Source organism: Cetorhinus maximus, chromosome 2, assembly GCF_964194155.1.
Source record: "Cetorhinus maximus chromosome 2, sCetMax3.hap1.1, whole genome shotgun sequence".
NCBI classification, from domain to species: Eukaryota; Metazoa; Chordata; class Chondrichthyes; order Lamniformes; family Cetorhinidae; genus Cetorhinus; species Cetorhinus maximus.
The window spans coordinates 125,580,327-125,601,453 of record NC_135880.1 but is presented as its reverse complement, the minus strand read 5'-3'; the positions used below and the strand labels follow the sequence as shown (position 1 = coordinate 125,601,453).

At 45.1% G+C, this 21,127-nt stretch overlaps 1 protein-coding gene across 1 annotated transcript in view; it reads left to right on the top strand.

Annotated features, from left to right (window-relative positions):
• Window positions 1-21,127, top strand: part of LOC144697391 (zinc finger protein GLIS3-like) — a 690,064-nt gene that overhangs the window by 498,333 nt on the left and 170,604 nt on the right. The window contains exon 7 of the mRNA XM_078569373.1: window positions 6,647-6,788. Coding sequence (XP_078425499.1) covers window positions 6,647-6,788 — 142 coding nt within the window. The remainder of the gene's footprint in view (window positions 1-6,646; window positions 6,789-21,127) is intronic.

The window sequence follows — 21,127 nt, the reverse complement described above, 5'->3', positions numbered from 1 at the left end:
TTCCACGAGAGAAGATTGTGGGCTGAATTTTGCCGTCGGCGAGCAGACGGCGGGGCCCACTCGCCGACGCGTAAAATGACACGGGATGACGTTGGGGGTTCCCCCCGACTTCATCCCACCCCATTTAAATTTTCAGGAAGGTGGGGGCGCAGTAAAATCAGCTGTGGGCCCGCCAAACTGTCAATAGCCAATTGAGGCCATTGACAGGATCTTTGAAATAATTAAAGGACCTGCCCATCCAAACTTAAGGTCGGCGGGCAGGCCAGGAGCCCGGCGGCAAATAGAGAAAACATGAAATCTCATCCACCGGCGGGATGAGGTTTCATGTAGGGATTTTAAAAGTTTAATAAAGTTTTAGTGTAATTTATGAACATGTCCCATCTCATGTGACATTGTCACATGAGGGGGACATGTTAAGGATTTTCTTTTGTATTTTTAAGGTTTTTAAAACTATCAGCGATCTCCCTGAGGCAGCACTTAGCCTCAGGGAGATATGCGCTCTTTCATGCGCATTTTGTTAGCTTTGATGGGGGAAATGAGTGACTGGGTGAGGGGAAAAGACATAAAAAACCGAATCCAGACCATTCTTTACAAATTGAAAGTGAAACGGCAGCCGTGGCAGGCGAGATCAGGTGCTGCATGGGAGTGTGATCAGTGGGTGGGTGGAGATGCAGGTTAGTTCAGATGGACAACTGGAAGAGAACCCCAGCAGGAAGCATTGAAAATGCTCAGGACATTGAGTGAGTATGAAACATGAAGGATCCACTTTCTTGAAAGAGTGCTTGCATGAGGCTCCAAAAGGCCCTGCCACACACACACTTCTTCCTACAGAATCACTTGTTGGCCAGCTGCTTAGATCTCTGTGGCAATAAGCAATCAACTACGTCAACCACAAGGGTTTCCACTCACTGAATGAGTTTAGCTGGTGTACAACCACCACAAACACATCCTACAGGTTTGCGCACAATTTCCAGAGCATCCATAACTCCAACATCCTTAGCAGGTCTCAGATCCCTGACATCTTCCAGGGTCCAAAGAGGCTGCAGGGTTGGCTCCTCGGGGACAAGGGCTACCCACAGAGGACATGGCTCATGCGGCTCATGTCGCAACTGTGACATTGGTGGAGAAAACGATGGGCATTTTGAAAATGAGGTTCCGGTGTCTTGACAGGCCTGGTGGAGCACTGCAATACAGTCCTCAGAGGGTCTCGTGTATCATCGTCACTTGCTGCATGCTCCACAACCTGGCGCTGCAATGAGGGGAGGGCTTGGCTAAGGAGGAGATGGAAGAGCTGTACGTATTCCCCGATGAGGAGGACATCGCAGGGGATGACGGTGATGAGGTCCTCGAAGGCAAGGATGCTAGCAATGAGGAAATCACAATGGCCACATGAGGCAGGCATGCTCGGGAGGCCCTCATAGCCGCAAGATTCGTAGAAGATGACGAGATGCAATGAGGACAGTCCTGACATCCTCACCTTGCATCTGTGAATGTTTGATTCCTGTGTGGCTAATGGCAGTGCACAGGTTAGTGCTCAGGCTTATGCCATGGAGATGCAGCAGAGACTTTAATAGTCGCTAGATTTGAGGAGGATGATGACAACATGCAGTGAGGACACTCCATAGATCTTCACTTTGCCTCTGTTAATGTCTGACTCCTGTCTGGTTGAGGGCAGTTCACTTGCGCTCTGTGATCAGGGTCGTATCATGGAGTTGCAGCTGAGAAACTTTAAATGCACCTGACCCCTTCAGGAGCACAATGTCACAATCAAAGATGCTGAAGAGATGGGGGGCCAGCTCCACCTCAAAGGTGCTAAGCGCACACAGACAATGACAGAACTCTGTAGCGCATGCCCACAACATTCTGGCGGCAATGACAAGCACCCTCCAGGTACAGGCATCACGAATGTGTCCATTGAGTATGAAGCCGGACCATCACTTTGGTCTTAAGGTTACACACTGCACAGGGAAGAGACCCTAGACTGAGACACCTGCTTTTATCTTGTGCAGGAACCAAGGTTTCACATCTGAGTGACATGAACACTGCTCATCATAACAAGGAGCCATAGGCAGGGAGACATTGTTGGGAGTTTATTTACAATAGTGAACATTAAGTACAAGTGACTAACGCCTGTGCCCAGGCTGCGCAACTACCTCTTAACTTTCCTAACCCTGCCACTATGTCTTGGTGCTCACCCGACATCCACAGTGGAGGTGGAAGCAGCCTGTTAACTGCTACGCCCTGTTTGTGATGACCTTGACGGGTGTCCTCTGGTGGGCCAAGACCTGAAGGGCCCCGCCTGCTTTCGGAGTCCTGTGTGTGGCAGTGGCACTTGCTTCGGCCTGTGGAGCTGGAGCTGCTGGGGTCACAGGAAGGGGGGATTCGGATGGGCCGGACACACCCGGAGTTGATGGCACCAGGGTGTGCACTTGCTGATCCTTTTTCTCATGAGTGCCCAAGGACCTCCTGGCTGACTCCTTGAGGAGAAGGGGTAGCTGAAGTGAGCTCAAGCTGCCCCGCACCCATCTTGCGTACACACTGTTGGAGGCCAACGATGGCATCAGTCTTGGAGGTCAGCCCGCACAGCAGTGCAGGAACGATGCCCTGGACCAAGATCTCCATGGCAGCCACCATCATACCAGTGTTGACCTCGGTGCGTTGGCATACTGGCGCTATCACCTCAACCTGAAGGTGGACAGACTCCTCCACCGTGCCTTGCAATCAGAGGAGTGCAGCAGACATTCCTTCCTAATGTTCCCAAGTTTATCTTTGCAGCTCCAGTAATTGAGGTATGACCGGGTCCAGAGGTTCGTCATCTGACTTGACTAAGCAGGTTTCTGGCCTCCAGCAATCCTCTGGGTGCCGAAAACCTGGGACCTCCCTGCCACCGCCTGCTGTGGATCAGGCGTTGCGATGTACTCTACTACAACCTGCAGTGCAGCATTTGAGAACCTTGGAACAATGTCTATCCTGTTGTGCCCATGTTTTTATGTTCTTCCTGAAATGACATTTTTCCCCACTTCCAGCAACTGCTGCAGCCAGAATACACCATCCCATTAAGAGATGCAGGCTGGCTTTAAGTCACACAGTCTAGCTTGAACTCATGCTTGCATCTCACAATTTTGCATCTCCTGCTCAGGTGTGCATCTACTCAGCTGAAGTACGAAGGTAAGAGTCCATGGGATCCAAGGCAATTTGGCAAATTGGATCCAGAATTGGCTGAGTGGCAGGAAGCAGAGGGTGACAGTCGAAGGGTGCTTTGTGACTGGATGCCTGTGTCCAGTGGGGTTCCACAGGGATCGGTGTTGGGTCCCTTGCTGTTTGTGGTATATATAAACGATTTAGACTTGAAAGTAGAAGGGTTGATCAGTAAGTTCGTGGATGACACGAAAATTGGTGGGGTGGTAAATAGTGAGGAGGATAGCCTTAGATTCCAGGAGGATATAGGCGGGCTGGTCAGATCAGTGACAAATGGAATTTAATCCGGATAAGTGTGAGGTGATGCACTTAGGCAGGACAAACAAGGCACGGGAATACATGATGAATGATAGGACGCTGGGAAGTACCAAGGATCAGAGGTACCTTGGTGTGCATGTCCACCGGTTCCTTAAGGTAATAGGACAGGTAGATAAGGTGGTCAAGAACGCATATGTGATACTTGCCTTTATTAGCCGAGGCATAGAATATAAGAGCAGGGAGGTTATGCTGGAACTGTATAAAACGCTGGTTAGGCCACAGCTAGAGTATTGCATGCAGTTCTGGAATCCGCATTATAAGAAGGATGTGATTGCCCTAGAGAGAGTGCAGAGGAGATTTACCAGGATGTTGCCTGGGCTGGAGAGTTTTAGTTATGAGGAGAGATTGGATAGACGGGTTATTTTCCCTGGAGCAGAGGAGATTGAGGGGGGACATGATTGAGGTGTATAAAACTATGAGGGGCATAGATAGGGTAGACAGGAAGGAACTTTTCCCCTTGATGGAGGGATCAATAACCAGGAGGCATAGATTTAAGGTAAGGGGCAGGAGGTTTAGAGGGGATGTGAGGGGGAATTTTTTCCCCCAGAGGGTGGTGGGAATCTGGAACTCACTGCCTGAAAGGGTGTTAGAGGCAGAAACCCTCATGACATTTAAGAAGTATTTGGATGTGCACTTGCGATGCCATGGCATATAAGGCTATGGGCCTAGTGCTGAAAAATGGGATTAGAATAGTTAGGTACTTGTTTGACCGGCGCAGACTCGATGGGCCAAAGGGCCTTTTTCTGTGCTGTGGACCTCTATGACTCTATTACTAAGTGTTGGCTTGCTCACCCGTGTGTGAATTCGGATATTATATCTGCAGATATAAATTGAATGTGTTTCCATTCTGTATTAAAGAATTGTTGCTAATATTAGGAGGATAAAGAGCTGCACCTCAATATCATCATGATGGTGTGGAAACCAAGGGCAGGATTTTGCATTTTAGGTTGGAACTGCAACGTTGGGGTCAAAGGCAGGTCCCAACGGCAGACCCTGTCGGGAGCAATCAAAGACATTGATTTTGTCTGGATTGGCCAATTAGTGGCCAGAAGCCATGACTTGACATTCAACTAAGGACGCTCTTGAAGCTGGAATGCCAATAGAGGACCTTCCAATATGGAATGCAGCGCACCACTGCAGTTAAGGGAGAGAGAGGACACCTCCATCTTAGGTTCCCTCTCAGCAACTTTAAAAGTTTGAAATAAAAAATGGCCACAGTTGCCGGACCAGCATTGTGGGGTGTGATCCCCTTCTCAGGGGGACCTGCAGCTTGCAACTGGCTAGTGGAACGAAATTTCATGCCTGCCCACCTCTGTTCCTGCCCCCATCGGCCACTCAAAATACTGCCACAAATAATGCAATGACATTTTCATGATAAGTTGTGATAGTAATGGCATCACTATTTAAAGGTTTAGTAAAGAATTGCACAAATGTTTGCTGAACACATGTATACTGCCAGTACATTCCAACTACTGTTGCATTATTGGGAGATGTCAGTACAATGGCTGTTCACATCAGTGGAAGAAAACATGGCTCTACGTGTATACGGTGAAATATTTGCATGGTGTGCTTTAGGTTTTTCACTGTAGTGTACTGACCCCTCTGCTGTCTAAGTTGTTTCACCTCATCTTTCTCGGTCTGGTCATATTTCTATGCAATGGAGAAAAGCAGAACTGCATGTTCAGGCAATTAATTGCAGGCACAGACTGCCTCTGGCAAGCTTCTAACTAGCCTCAGTTTCTTTCAGCTCTAACGGGAAGATGTGTTCAAGATAATTTCACGTTCAAAGCTGTTTTTCAAATTTTCTTAATACATAGAAGAGATGGTACCTGACTGGAAACCTGAAACCATGTCATAAAGATGCAAATGTGCAGTGTAACTGTTATATAAAATCATTTGTTGTATAAATAGAACATATGATGTTGAACAGTGGAATCATGAATTGACTGATGTTACTCATGGCAAAATTCTTGTAATTTATTCGATATCCCCACTGGTGTCGTAAACTGTGTTTCACTGTTCCCTTTTGTATCCTCAAGTTAGGCGGTATTTCCTGTATTCACAATTTAATTATAGCACTCGCAAGATTAAACCTCAGTAAATGCTAATTTTCAAAAAAATGTTCACTTCATTCCTCCCTCTTTTGCCCAAAATTATCTGTAGATCCTGACTACTGCTTCCTCGTCTATTTTTATTTCTCCCAATCAGAAATGAGAAATTAAATTTTATGTGCACAACCCCAGGTTCAGAACTGCAGCCTCTGCTGCGCTGGTTTGACATTTCCATTTCCTATACAAATTATTACAACTTAATTTACTGCTAATTTTGAATTACTTAGTTCCAGGGCTTTAATTTGTGTGTCTGGGTTGAGAAAACCCAAACTCACTTAAGCTTCCATTCCACCAATCTGGAATAGATTTCAGAAACATTCTTTAAGTTAAAGGACTGCTTACTTAACTTAATGATTTTTGCTGCATTTGTATATTTTTGGGAATGTTACAAAAGCTGCAAAGTAAGAAATGGCACAAAAGTTATGAGCCATAACTTGAAAAAGGGCAATTTGCATGCAGCACACGTATCCCAAACAGTTAAACAATACAGTGGCACAAAAAGCAGTTTTTTAATATGGCCTCCCAGTGGTCTAATAACAATTTACTGCTGAGAGGTGGAGATGCACATGTTGCATCTGATCTGATTTCCTGCACTAAGAACCTATCACCACCTGCTCAACCATGTTTTTGCATGCAGAGAGATTAACCTTCCCATACTTTATGCAGAAATGTCAGTCTGTCACTAAACTAGGACAAAATTATGGGTCAAATAGAAATGAATGTTTTTCACTTTGTGACATTGGAAAGTACGTATCTTGATTATGTAACCACTTTGCAAGTCTTTCTTAAATTCCTACGTGGAACAATGAGTAGTCACATTAAAAACACTTTGAATGGTTTGTAATGTGAAAAAACTTGTCACAGTCTATTTCAGTTAACAATCCATTTCAAGAATAAATGCTTAATGGGCAATGCCCAACTGATAATATTTCCTTTTTAACTCAGTTACAGATTTTGATGCCTCTCGTGTAAGGTCACTGTTTCCTTCTTTACTCAATTTGTTTTAATTCTGTATGCAGTTAAGATCCAGCAATGAGCCAGACCAGGAAATGCTCAATGACTGCCTCACTATTCAACCATTGCAGCCTGCTACATCACCACAAGATGCTGTGGACGGCACTATGGGCCGTTCACCAGGGCCACCCCATGACATCTATTCAGGTAAGCTTTTAAAAACCTCCAAAGTAGTTTGCATGATATACACTTCTAAAAGGGCAGTAATTAAACCCAGCAAAGCATTAATTTCAGAGAAGATTCAGGGTATGTTATTCACCAGCCAAAATTGCAAAATTGGGCACCATGGCAGCAGCGCCATTTGCGTTGCCTTCCCACTCTACCCACTGTACAGGTACCCCAGAAGGAAAAAACAGTTCGTACCAGTATTCTTATTTCCCAGTTTTTACTGTTTTTTGTTCTGGGTATTTAACTCACAAGAGAGAGGAATCAGGCAGCTTGTTCACTCATGGACCAATTGAGGCCGTAAACCTCCTCCCACCACCACCAGGATTGTACCGAAAGCAAGGAGACAGGTGCCAAGAGTCACCTGGCAGCATCATGGCCAAGCTGGAGGGGTTGATGCCTCCTGGTAAGGCATCCTGTGCCCATCGGAGCCCCCACCCCCGCCCCCCGTCAAGGTATTTCTCCCCACCACATTACACCTGCCCCCTGTCCTGTCAATCCTGGGCTCCCACCCTCTTCGCTGGGGCCTGACAGCCTAGCCCTGGTGAGACCCAGACTTGCCTGTAAGCTGGGGCTCCATAGTTCCTCTTCTTCGGGACTCACAATGGCACTGCTGAGACAGGAATGCTGCTGGCCATTTGATTGGCCGGCAGCTCTCTGATTTGGGACCTTCTCTCCGATGGGGTTACAAGTCCTACCTCAAGCCAATGAACAGCCCAACAGCTGCAGTGGCGAGCCAACCAAGTACAGATGGGCTAGCCCATGACCTTTATGCCAGGGTGTGGGTGAAGCAACCATGCAGTACCCTACCCCCCACAATGAAAATTCAGCCCGTAATTTATCCCTGCACCATCCTTAATTCAGTGCCAACTGTGCAATGGGTGTTTTTCTAACAAATTAGAGCTTTAGCTAACACTCATGTTATTGGTAGTAAGGATGACCATACAGCTGTGTTTTATCTCCCACATAGCAGAAAATTACACACCCCTCAGTTTGGCTTGGTTTGTTAGTGAGGATCTCATTGCAGTACTTACATACCTTCTGGTTTTTTTTGTGTCTGTATTCCATTCATATTGAACTGTTCGGACAGCAACCAACTTCCAAAGAAAAGAAAGAACAGTTCTAACTTATTGTGCATGATACTTGCTCATTTTGCATAGAAAAATACACAGGCGCTCAGTTCTGTGTTTCCGCCACTTGGTAACACCCCATACATTGCAGTCTTGCCCTCAACTCATGACAATCATGAACACCAACACCAAATGAACGAAGCAAAATCTATTCAACAACTTACTTTTGAGTTGAACAGTTAACAAGAATAATTGTCTTGTGCAATCCACTAATACCTGCCTTGTGTGCTTGACCGAGTGAGCATAACTTGAGAAGTGAAAGGTTGCTGAGTTTCCATTAAGGATATTGCTGGTAGGGCAACCTCAAACAGCTCTGGGTGAGACCGCAGAATCTCAGCATGGGCCAGTACAATCTGGTCCAACTGGCTGTGCAACACAGGCAGTTGTAATAGTAGATGCATCAGTCTGTTATTTCATACAACTCTGGGCAGCAAATTGGCATCATCCAAACTATCAGACAATACCCAAGTGGAAGGAGGCACAGTGCAAATGTTGAGAGCACAGCCAAAGACCAAAGCCCTGATTGTAACTTGAGGTGAGAATTGGACAGATGAGGGCGAATATGGTTGGCTCAGGAAGTTTTTATTCCAAGGCCAAGTCTGCAAGGCCGCAGTGGTTTCAAACACGATACTTGTAGGACGTAACAGTTGGCCAATGGGGCAGAACAGAATGTTGAGCGGCAGAAGGAATGGTGCCTGGCATCCAGGTAAGATGATCAGGATGAGGTGGGGGGGAGAGTGGGTGGGGCAGGGTCCTGGGGTAAGGAGGAGATTGGGAGGCAGGGAGCCTAATCTTTCCTCTGGGACCCAGAGGGATGCTCTCGTAAAAGAAAAAGACTCACCATTTTAGGCTTATTCTGGCCCAATTCCTCTTCCCTCTAGATTGCTCTGGCACAGAATCCACAACTGCTTTCCTACTCGGACCCACGGCTAGCATAGAGGTTGAACCTCAATGATGTTATCATTGACGCATTTGAATCCGGACATGGCGGGTGTTCTTCTCGTCTTCTCAAAAAAAGGATTAAAATTGTAGCTTGCAGGATGGTTGAGGGATTTTGGTGAATGAACCTCACAATGATTCTAACTGTCCACTCATCAGGGGAGGCAGTGGCATAGTGATATTGTCACTGGACTAGTAATTGAGAAACCCAGGGTAATGCTCTGGGGACCATGTTTCGAATCCCACCACGGCAGATGGTGAAATTCCAATAAAAATCTGGAATTAAAAGTCTAATGATGACCATTAAACGATTGTTGTTAAAATCCCATCTGGTTCACTAATGCGCTGTAGGGAAGGAAATCTGCCGTCCTTACCTGGTCTGTCCTACATGTGACTCTAGAGCCAACAGCAATGTGGTTGACTCTTAACTGCCCTCTGAAATTGCCTAGCAAACCCTCAGTTGTACCATGATGCTAAAAAGTCAGAACCGGATGGACCACCCAGCATTGAGCTAGGCACAAAAAAATGATAATGGCAAACTCAGCTCTGTCAACCCTGTAAAATCCTCCTGACTAACATCTGGGGGCTAGGAAACATACCTTAGAGACAATGTCCCAGACACCACCATCACCATCCCTGGGTATGACCTGTTCCATCAGCAGGACAGACCCAGCAGAGGTTTCGGCACAGTGGTATACAGTCGGGAGCGAGTTGCCCTGAGAGTCCTCGATATTGACTCTGTACCCCAGGAAGTCTCATGGCACTAGGCCAAACATGGACAAGGAAACCTCCTGCTGATTACCATGTACTGCAACCCCCTCAGCTGATGAATCAGTACTTCTGTATGTTGAAAACCACTTGGAGGAAGCACTGAGGGTGGCAAGGGCTCTGAATATACTCTGGGTGGGGGACCTCAATGGGGGGACGAGTCCTAAAGGACATAGTTGCTAAATTGGGCCTGTAGCAGGTGGTGAGGGAACAAACAAGAGGGAAAATCATACCAGACATACCTAAAAATGAGGTGTCCACCTGGTGAAGCTATAACACAGGACTACTTGCATGCCACATTCAGTCATGGATGGTGGTGGACAATTAGACAACTCAATGGAGGAGGAGACTCCATAAATATCCCCATCCTCAATGATGGGGGAGCCCAGAAATATCACTGCAAAAGATAAGGCTGAAGCATTCGCAACAATCTTCAGCCAAAATTGCCAAATGGTGACCCATCTCAGCCTTCTCCAGAGGTCCCCAGCATCACAGATGCCAATTTGATTCCACTCCACATGATATCAAGAAACAGCTGAAGGCACCAGATACTGCAAAGACTATGGGCCCTGATAACATTCCGCAGTAGTCCTGAAGACCTGTGCTCCACAACTTGCCACACCCCTAGCCAAGCTGTTTCATCCAGCTACAACATAAGTTTCGACCCGACAATGTGGAAAATTGCCCAGGTATGTTCTATACAGAAAAAGCAGGACAAATCCAACCCAGCCAATTACTGCCCCATCAGTCTACTCTCCATCATCAGTAAAGTAACAGAAGGGGTCATCAACAGTGCTATCAAGCGGCACTTGCTTAACAATAACCTGCTCACTGACGCTCAGTTTGGAATCCGCCAGGGCCACTCAGCTTCTGACCTCATTACAACCTTGGTTCAACCATAGGCAAAAGAGCTGAACTCCAGAGGTGAGGTGAGAGTGACTGCCCTTGACGTCACGGCAAAATTTGACTGAGTGTGGCATCAAGGAGCCCGAGCAAAACTGGAGTCAATGGGAATCGGGGAAAACTCTCCGCTGACTGGAGTCATACCTAGCACAAAGGAAGATAGTTGTGGTTGTTGGACGTGAATCAGCTCAGTTCCAGAACATCACTGCAGGAGTTCCTCAGGGTAGTGTCCTAGGCCCAACCATCTTCAGCAGCTTATCTGCCTTCCATCATAAGGTCAGAAGTGGGGATGTTCACTGATGATGGCACAATGTTCAGCACTAGTCGCTATTGCTCAGATACTGAAGCAGTCCATGTCCAAATGCAGCAAGACCTGGACAATATACAGGTTTAGGCTGACAAATGGCAAGTAACATTCACACCACACAAGTGCCAGCTAATGACCATCTTCAGCAAGAGAGAATCTAACCATCACCTCTTGACATTGAATAGCATCACCATCGCTGAATCCCCCCACTATCAACATCTTGGGGGTTATCATTGACCAGAAACTGAACTGGGCTAGCCATATAAGTACCGTGGCTACAAGGGCAGGTCAGAGGCTAGGAATCCTGTGGCGAGTAACTCACCTACTGACACCCCAGAACCTGTCCACAAGGCACAAACTAGGAGTATGATGGAATATTCTCCACTTGCCTGGATGAGTGCAGCTCCAAAAACACTCAAGAAGCTTGACACCATCCAGGACAAAGCAGCCCGCTTGACTGGAACCCCATCTACAAACATTCACTCCCACAATCCTTGAACTCCTTTTGAACACCACTGTGGGTGTACCTACACCACATGGACTGCAGTGGTTCAAGAAGGCAGCTCAGCACCACCTGCTCCAGGGCAGTTAGGGATGGGCAGTAAATCCTGGCCTGGCCAGTGTCGCCCACATCCTGTAAAATGAAACTTTTAAAAAATCCAATATTCGCTGGGTGGATAGGGATAAAATGGTCACTTGAGTGTTAATGATATGCTGCTGTTTGGCTGGAGGTGGCCAATGACTCGGTTCACTAAATGGTTTCCTGTTCACCTGCAATCGATGGAAATAAGCTCTACAATATGATTTCTGACTTGAGGACAGCCAGTCCAGAACTTGTGCTCTGCCTGCAATGCCTTATTTCATCTTGTACTGTTGAAAACATGGAATATTGTGATTGGAGTGTACTAAGGTACCCATGTGGAGTGTAATAAGGTACCCGTGACTTGGTAGCAGCTCTTTGATGCAGCATTCATTTGGATGCAGTGGTGCATTCTTAGGTCGCATGAATGTTAACATTGGGGAAGCACTTTACAGATTCCATCTGCGTTAAGGATCTTCTTGTTCTACAGAACTCTTGGAAATATTCATTGTCAGTTTCCTTACAATGTTGATAACAATAATTTATCCATTTTCCTATTTATATTTCCATTATGGTATGATGCAGAAAACACAGAAAAATACATTAAACATTAACTGGAAAACCAAAAAAATGAATTAATGTTGGAAACAGTGCAAAAAAAAGTAATCCTAACAATCTGCCATTAATGCACAATTCCAATGGTAGAACTTCCACCTAAATATTCTAGGAGGATTGTGTCTCTTTATTGCAATTATTAGCATTATACATATATGCTTGATGAGGGGCTACTCAAAAGGAGTGGATGTGGCTACCTAAGTATGCTATTACAACATAATAACCGTGGACTATATTTCATTTAGCATTGGGTCAGCTCAATCCCCACTCAGCCACATTATGCCGGGACTAGTGATACTGCCTGCAAGACCCAATCATATGCACCTAAGAGTTCCACAAAGGCAAAATGCTTGGCCACTCCTAGTCAACAAGGATATTATTTACTCCATTCAAAATAAAGGGATGCTGGCTGGCTATCATTCTGCTCTGTGAGGAACCTATAAACATCCCATGAATTAATAAAAAATGTCACCCTGCTAAAGCATCATGTTTTCCCTGGCTTACCTTTTCTGACTGTTTGTGCTAGGAATAAATCTCTTTCCGATTTCAGATACCTAGGGAGTAATTTTAACTCCTCCCACAGTGGACAGGAGAGGGTGAAATGTTGGGGGCGGATGTCAAATGGGCAAATTTACAAAACCTACAACCTACGACAAAAACACTCGGTTCCATTGTAACCACGACAGATTTGGGGGCATCTGAGTAATCCAGTCTGGAGAGACGGATCTATGATTATAATATGTTAATGAGTCCCCACTCCTAGGGCAGGATTTTGCTTTCGGCGAGCAGGGGTTGGGGCCCGCTTGCCGATGCGTATAATGACGCGGGATGATGTTGGAACCCCCGACGTCATCCCGCCCCATTTAAATTTTCAGGAAGGCGGGGGCGCAGCAAAATCAGCTGCGGGCCCGCCGACCTGTCAATGACCAATTGAGGCCATTGACAGGATCATTTAAACAATTAAAGGACCTGCCCATCGAACCCTAAGGTTGGAGCCCCAGCAGGCAATAGAAAAAACATTAAACCTTATCCACCGGCAGGATGAGGGTTCATGCAGGGTTTTAAACAGTTTAATAAAGTTTTAGTGTAATTTATGAACATGTCCCATCTCATGTGACATGTGTTAAGGATTTTTAAAAATTTCTATTTTTAATCTTTTTAAAAGTGTCAGCAATCTCTCTGAGGCAGCACTTAGCCTCAGGGAGATGTGCGCTCTTTCGTGTGCATGCGCAAAAGAGCGCACTCTCACTTTTGGGGAATCCCCCCCGCCCGCACAGGAAGCGCATAGCGCATAGCCCACGTAAAATGGCGGCGGGGCCCGCTTCTCCGGCAGAGATCGGCTCCCCGCCCGCCGGAGATTGGGTCGGGCCAGCCCACCCGACAGGCAGAAAATTCTGCCCCTAATCTTTTGGCAGGCTTTTAAATTTAATGTTGGCCGGCTGGATTTTCTAGGCTCCCAGAAACCCAGCAGCTATAGGGACCTGGGAATAGGTTGAACCAGCAAGTAAGTACTGCTTGTGGGCCAGGAGTGCTTCCCCACAAGCCAAGCTTCTGAAGCTTTTGGCAAACCACCTCCATCCATTGTCCCCCTCCCCCCATCGAAGCAGCTCTATCTCCTCCTGACACAATTAACAGTCTGAACCTCCCCAATGATGTCTCCTGGTTGCCAGGGTTCACCCCCACTGGTCAATTTGGACAGCTCCTGGGCAATAAACAAAGTAAAACAATAAAAATGAGGTACTGCCATTCTACTTAGGCAGCTATTCCCACATTTCTGGTTTGCCTCCTCCCTTGTGCAAACACACCTCTCTGCCTCTCCAGAAATATCAGGACTCCAGAGTTAAAATTGAAAATTCCCCAGTCAAATTTAATGCAAAGAGCTGCAGAATACAACTCCTCCTGATCTGCCAAAACCATGCTGATCAACATTCATAGCAAAATTGTAAATTAGTGTATAATGAGCATGTTTCCAATTTCATTACAAATAGCCAACTAAGAAATTTCCCCACAATATGCTTTAAACCCTACTTTAGAAAAGCATCAATTACAGCTTACCAATGTGACATTTTCCAGTTTTTGTCTGTGACATCCTTATGGCCTCAACAAATTATAAATTGCTAATTTGATACAAACTTAATGTCAGGGCTCTGCTGCAAATTAATTGGAACGGGTTTGAGACAATTCAAATCTATTTTCACATCGAACCTTAGTGACCAGCAGAGAGAGGAGACATTATTTCCATTAATCTTGGCTGGAATTATACCAATCTCTGGTGGTCAAAGAACCATTTACTTAACCCACTACATCAGCTCGCCACCACGTGCTTGTTCTTGGATGCTAATAAGCTGCATCAACAAGAACGTTCATTTACATTCATGTCTTATCATATGGTGAGCACCTAATTTTGAGAAAAGTTATCATGTAATGGAAGAGTCAACTCGCCCAATTAAGTCCATTAGCTTTCAAAAAAGAATTGGCAGAGGCCTGGAAATGAAACAATTGCTCACTTTCTTATTTTGAGGAATGATAAATAGAAAGGATTTTTGGATTGAATAAAATTGAGTTAAAAATACAAGATTTTTTTCCAAATATAGATGGCAGTATACAATGAATAGTCTTGTTCAGGAAAATGTGATGATAATTAAAATATGGAATGCTTTATCACATGTGGCTATTGAAGCTGAATCAATCACAACATTTATGAAAGAATTAGATAAGCTCTTGGAAAAGAAAAATATATAAGATTGGGGAAGGATCAAGGAATTTGGATTAGAAAAATTAACTCCAATTTGGAACTGCACCAGCACTAGAGCGTTAGACTAAATGGCCTCCTGTAGTCGTGGAAATTTCCTGTTGAGAATTGAAAGTGAGTTAGGAGTAATGTATTTTCAAAAAGATGAACTAATGCCTTGATTAAAAAAGCAGACAAGGGAATTTTGCATCTGACACTAATAACACGCTATGAGGTTTCAACTTCATAATGCCATGTAGTATGACTCGCCACAGAGATGGACACCGATATGTAGTATATGTATGCATGCTTGTGCAGTAGTTATCCAGGAATAAATTGTAGTAAACTGTGAACATTCTAATAATGTTACATAAGGACACCTACATTTTCCACTGGAGTTGCACCTGGGAACTGACACAACCCTGGTAAACTGCAGTGGAAAATTCCTTGTGAACCATTCTACATCTCTCCAATTGTCCTCAGCACTTCCAAGATTTCCTGCCAGTAAATTAAGGCGTGACTTCCAGGGCTAGTGGAGGCGGACTTGGACCCGACTTTCTAGCCAATGGATGAGGCCACCGCCTCCATGTAAAATTCCCGCCATTGAGTTCGCATGCAGAAGGGGTGCAATGACACCATCAGAAATTGATGAAGACATTGCACATAAATAGTGCTTTGTTTACTTATATTTATTCATGTTTTAATAAATAGCATGATAAAAATTGGTAAATTGCATTGAAGTGGTTTACATCCTAAAAGGTCCTAAGGCTTCTACTAATGGAAAAAAAAGCTGGGCTTTGTGGAGTTTAATCATGGGGCGGAATTGTCCTAGATTTGCACTAAGTATAGTAGCGGGCAGGAAAAAGAACGTTTTGCCCGCCAGCCACAATGGCGGCTTTTCACGCCATATTGTCCCACATTCCATTATTGTGCATTCTTGGGAACCAAGCCGTTTCGCTAGCAGGTGGCCTCCAATTCACCCACCACCTCACTGCTTCATCACGCAGATTTAAAGTGCAGTCGCGCACTTCTCTGCGCTTCCACTTAAAACTGCTTCACATAAAACACGGCCCTGAAAGGCAAGAAGACTGCAGCCTTCCGATTCAGTGACGCATTCCTGGAATGCATTCTGGACACCATTAGAGCCTGCCACGATGTTCTTTACCCCCATTCTGGCTGTAGGAGGCCCATCAGTTTCACCACTCCGGCTCAGGAGGTGGTTGCAGAGGTGGTGAGTGCCAACGCTGCACAGAAGAGGTTCACCATCCAGTGCAGAAAGAGGATGAATGACATCATCCATGCAGCTAGGATAAGGCAACACACTAACAAGCCCATCACATGTTCATTGGCATCTCACTCACTACCAACTCAAGGGACATCGCCATTCACTCTCTCACACACACCCTCACATCTCCATCTGGCCTCATCTCCTCTGGAGACTGCCTCCTCAGCCCTCACCATCTTGAGGCCACTTGCACTGATCAACATGTGTCCCCACACGCATCCTGGGATACACCCTTTCCTCAGTAATGCCCTAGCCCTGCAGCCTCTTCCCTTGCCTGAGACCACTTATCCCCCTTAGCCCTGCAGCTGTTGAAAAGCCACCCCTGCCTTATGGTTGGTCTCGTAAGTAGAGACATGCCCATGAGCCCCCCTAAAAGTGATGTGGTGCTGCCAGCAAAGCCTGGCGCTGATGACCGCGAGTGCCGCCTGAAACAAGGTAGACAAACAAACCTCGAAGTACTTATGAAGTGCAGCTCATTAGGTGTGCATCACTTATGTTCAGTTGTGAAACAGATGTGCTTGGATGATCCAGCGTGGGGGCATGATTCAGCGAGCTGGGCTTAAAATAATGTGCAGGTGTACTGCAATGAAGTTCACGACATTCGACAGCAGGAAACACAGCCCGCCATTGACGGGCAGAGCAGACAATTGCAAACGGGTTTCATGACGTCGTGAAACTGATTTTTGGCCGTCTTGCCATATTGTCCACTCACAGCGCCAAACACACCCAATGCCACGGAAATTTCCACCCATTCTATGTCATGTTTTATGTATAATCTTGAGTGGTCCTTCGTGGATTTTGCTTTATATGTGCTAGTAATGGTCTGTCTATCATATCTTTATTCCTCATCAATTAACTGGTGCCCAGACATTGTTTTCAGGTTCTGTTGTCATAGAGTCATGGAGTTATACAGCACAGAAACAGGCCCTTCAGTCCATTGTGTCCGTGCCAGCTATCAAGCACCTATCTATTCTAATCCCATTTTCCAGTACTTAGCCCATAGCCCTGTATGCTATGGCGTTTCAAGTGCTCATCTAAATACTTCTTAAATGTTGTGAGGGTTCCTGCCTCTTACCACCCACTTAGGCAGTGTGTTCCAGATTCCAACCACCCCCTGGGGGAAAAAATTTTTCCTCAAATCCCCTCTAAACTTTCTGCCCCTTACCTTAAATCTATGCCCGCTGATTATTGACACCTCCACTAAGGGGAAAAGTTTCTTCTATCTACCCTACCTTTGCCCCTCATAATTTTGTATACCTCTGTCAGGTCCCCCGCTCAGCCTTCTCTGCTCTAAGGAAAACAACCCTAGCCTATCCAGTCTCTCTTCATAGCTGAAATGCTCCAGCCCAGGCAACATCTTGGTAAAACTCCTCTGCACTGTCTCCAGTGCAATCGCATCCTTCCTATAGTGTGGCGACCAAAACTGCACACAGTACTCCAGCTGTGCCCTAACTAGCATTTTATACAGCTCCAAATTAACTTCCCTGCTCTTATATATTATGCCTTGGCTAATAAAGGCAAGTATCCCATTTGCCTTCTTAACCACCTTATCTAGCTGTGCTGCTGCCTTCAAGGATCTATGGACATGTACACCAAGGTCCCTCTGATCCTCTGTGCTTCCTAGGGTCCTACCGTTCATTGTGTATTTCCTTGCCGTGTTAGTCCTCCCAAAGTGCATCACCTCACACTTTTCAGGATTAAATTCTATTTGCCACTGCTCTGCCCATTTTACCAGCCCATCTAGATTGCGCTGTAATCTAATGCTTTCCTCCACACTATTTACGACACCACCAATTTTTGTGTCATCTACGAACTTACTGATCCTACCTCCTATACTCACATCTAAATCATTAATGTACACTACAAACAGCAAGGACCCCAGCACCAATCCCTGCAGTACACCACTTGTCACAGGCTTCCAATTGCAAAAACAACCTTTGACCATCACCCTCTGCCTCCTGCCACTAAGCCAATTTTGGATCCAATTTGCCAAATTGCCCTGGATCCCATGGGCTCTTACCTTCGTGGCCGTTCTCCCATGCAGGACCTTGTCAAAAGCCTTACTGAAGTCCATGTAGACTACATCAACTGCACTACCCTTATCTACACAACTAGTTAACCTTTGAAAAATTCAGTCAAATTTGATAGACATGATCTCCCCCTGACAAAGCCATGCTGACTACCCTGATTAATCCCTGCCTCTCAAAGTGGAGATTAATCCTGTCCCTCAGAATTTTTTCCAAATTTTCCCTTTCACTGATGTTAGGCTCACTGGCCTGTGATTACCTGGTTTATCCCTACCACCCGTCTTGAATAATGGTACCACATTGTCCTCTGTCCTCCAGTCCTCTGCACCTCTCCTGTGGCCAGAGAGGATTTGAAAATTAGTGTCAGAGCCCCTGCAATCTCCTCTCTTGCCTCACATAGCAGCCTAGGACACAATTCATCTGGGCCTTATCCACTTTTAATCCCACTAAAACCGTTAATACCTCCTCCCTTTCAATGCTAATTTGTTTAAGTATATCACAGTCCCCCTCCCTGATTTCTACACCTACATCATCCTTATCCATAGTGAACACAGATGAAAAGTAATCATTTAAAACCTCACCGATGTCCGCCAGCTCCACACACAGATTGCCACTTAGGTCCGTAATGAGCCCTACCCTTTCCCCGGTTATTCTCTTGCCCTTAATATATTTATAAAATGCCTTGGAATTTTCCTTTATCTGGCCTGATAGTGTTTTATCATGCCCCCTCTTCACTCTCCTAATTACTTTTTTAAGTATCCCCCTACACTTTCTACACACCTCTAGGGCTTCTGCTGTTTCCAGCCCTCTGTATCTGCCATAAGCTTCCTTTTTTTGCCTTATCCAATCTTCTATATCCCTTGACGTCCAGCGTTCCCTGGACTTGTTGGTCCTACCCTTCACCTTTACGGGAACATGTTGGCCCTGAACTGTCCACTATTTCCTTTTTGAATGACTCCCACTGCTCTGATGTAGACTTTCCTACAAGTCGCTGCTCCCAGTCCACTTTGGCCAGATCCTGTATTATCATATTGAAATTGGCCTTGCCCCAATTCAGGACCTTTATTTCAGGTCCATCTTTGCCCTTTTCCATAACTACCTTAAATCTTAGAGAGTTATGGTCAATCTCCCCGAAATGCTCCCCACTGACATTTCTACCACTTGCCCAGCTCATGCTTTCTTTCAAAGTGAAAGTAAATATAGTGCAAGTGATTAAGATGCATTTTCAGAAATGTGTTGAATAGAGGTAAAATTCTTTGGGGGAGGGGTCTGAGGTCAATTTATACTGAAGTTTATATATGCAAATTTCTGGAGAAAATGGCTAGGATTTTCTACCTTGCCTCTATTTTTCTGTAGGGAGTGGGAGTCTGGGTTAATATTGGAAGAACAATAATCCATCAATATAATTTTAGCATTTTCTGTTGACTTAGCCTCAACAGTCTTTTAGGGGAGAGAGTTCCAGCTTTCCTTTTCATGGAGAAGTACTTCCTATCATCACCCCAGAATGGCTTGGCTCTAAATTCAAGGTTATGTCTCTTTGTCCTGAACTCCCCCAACAAAGAAAATAGTACAGAACTTGAGTATTACTGAAAAGAAGAGACACTTTTTGTCAAAAATTTCTGTCTTGCATTCCTCAGGACAATTCGCAATAAAACACCAACATCAGGGGAAACAACAACTTTATACTGTATGCGAAGAGAGTTCTAATTGGTTGGCAAGTAGACTCTGATTGGTACAGGCTTTGCCATGGAGAATGCACCAGTGGTGCCTATTTTAGCTAAACAAAATAAGTGACAGCCATTTGTTGGTTCATTCCCCAAGGCAATGTCTTGACAAATCAGTCAAGCTGCCTGGTTTAAATTGCAAACAATTCTTGGCAGTTAAATGTCAGACACCTTCAACTGGTCCATTCTCCATGGCAATTCTTCTACCAATCAGAATCCACTTGTCACCAATCAGTACTCTCTTCTCATACAGTCATAAATTTGTTGTTTCCCCTGACATTGGCATTTTCTTGCAAATTATCCCGATGTGTGCTAGACAAAAAGCTTTAACAAAAAATGTCTCTTTTTTTCAGCAATACAAAGAAAATAGTTTTTCTCTACCTTGCCCATCAATCCTTCCTTTTAACCAGCTCAATTAGAACACCCCATATTTAGGCCCTAATTTTCACAGATATGGAAGGGCTCTGCGCCTTAGTCAAAATGGTACCAGAGCCCCGATTCCAGAATTCCCGCCTCTGAATCAGCACCCAACATTTTCACCGGAGTGGGGAGAGGGCAGGGCGGGGTGGGGCGGTGGTAGGGGTGGTGGAAGGGAGATGGGATTGGGACATATTTCATACATCACAGTTCATGGAGGCAGCAGCATATTTAAAATGCACCTGCCTTTACTCAGAAGTAGGTTTCATCATCAAAGTTTCCAAAACGTGACTTGGATTTATGAATTGGAGGAAAAAGTCTAAACCTGCTGATGTTCCTTGGAGAAGTCAGATACCTTTCTGGAGAGGTTTAGGTACAGCTGGGGTATTGTTAAAATTAGACGTGAATGTGAGTAAGAAGTGGATAAAATCTGTAGAATTGTCAAGCTGTCAAGTCATTTAAATCCCCTACTCTTTAAACTTTGGGGGGGAAAAACAGCCCGCAGTTGAAAAAAATGCTTGCAATTTCAATAGATGTTTGTTCACACCAGCCTGGGGGTTATCATTATAGGATTAGTGCTGCTTGGCTGTTTTCACAACCTATTATTATCACGGCAGGGGGGCCTGTAAGTTCACAATTTGACTGACAGCTTAGACAGGTTATAAAGGGACTAACTGTCTTTAATGTGGGGCTATGAATACAAATGTTTGTTTTAATAAGAGGTTAAACACTTGAAGAGATTTAAACGTACTGAGTGGGCTTTTATCAATGATAGTTTTTTTTAATATAATGAAGTCTTTAATAGGCCTCCTCCAGAGGTCCCCAGCATCACAGATGTCAGTGTTCAGCAAATTTGAGTCCCTCCACGTGATATCAAGAAACAGCTAAAGGCTCT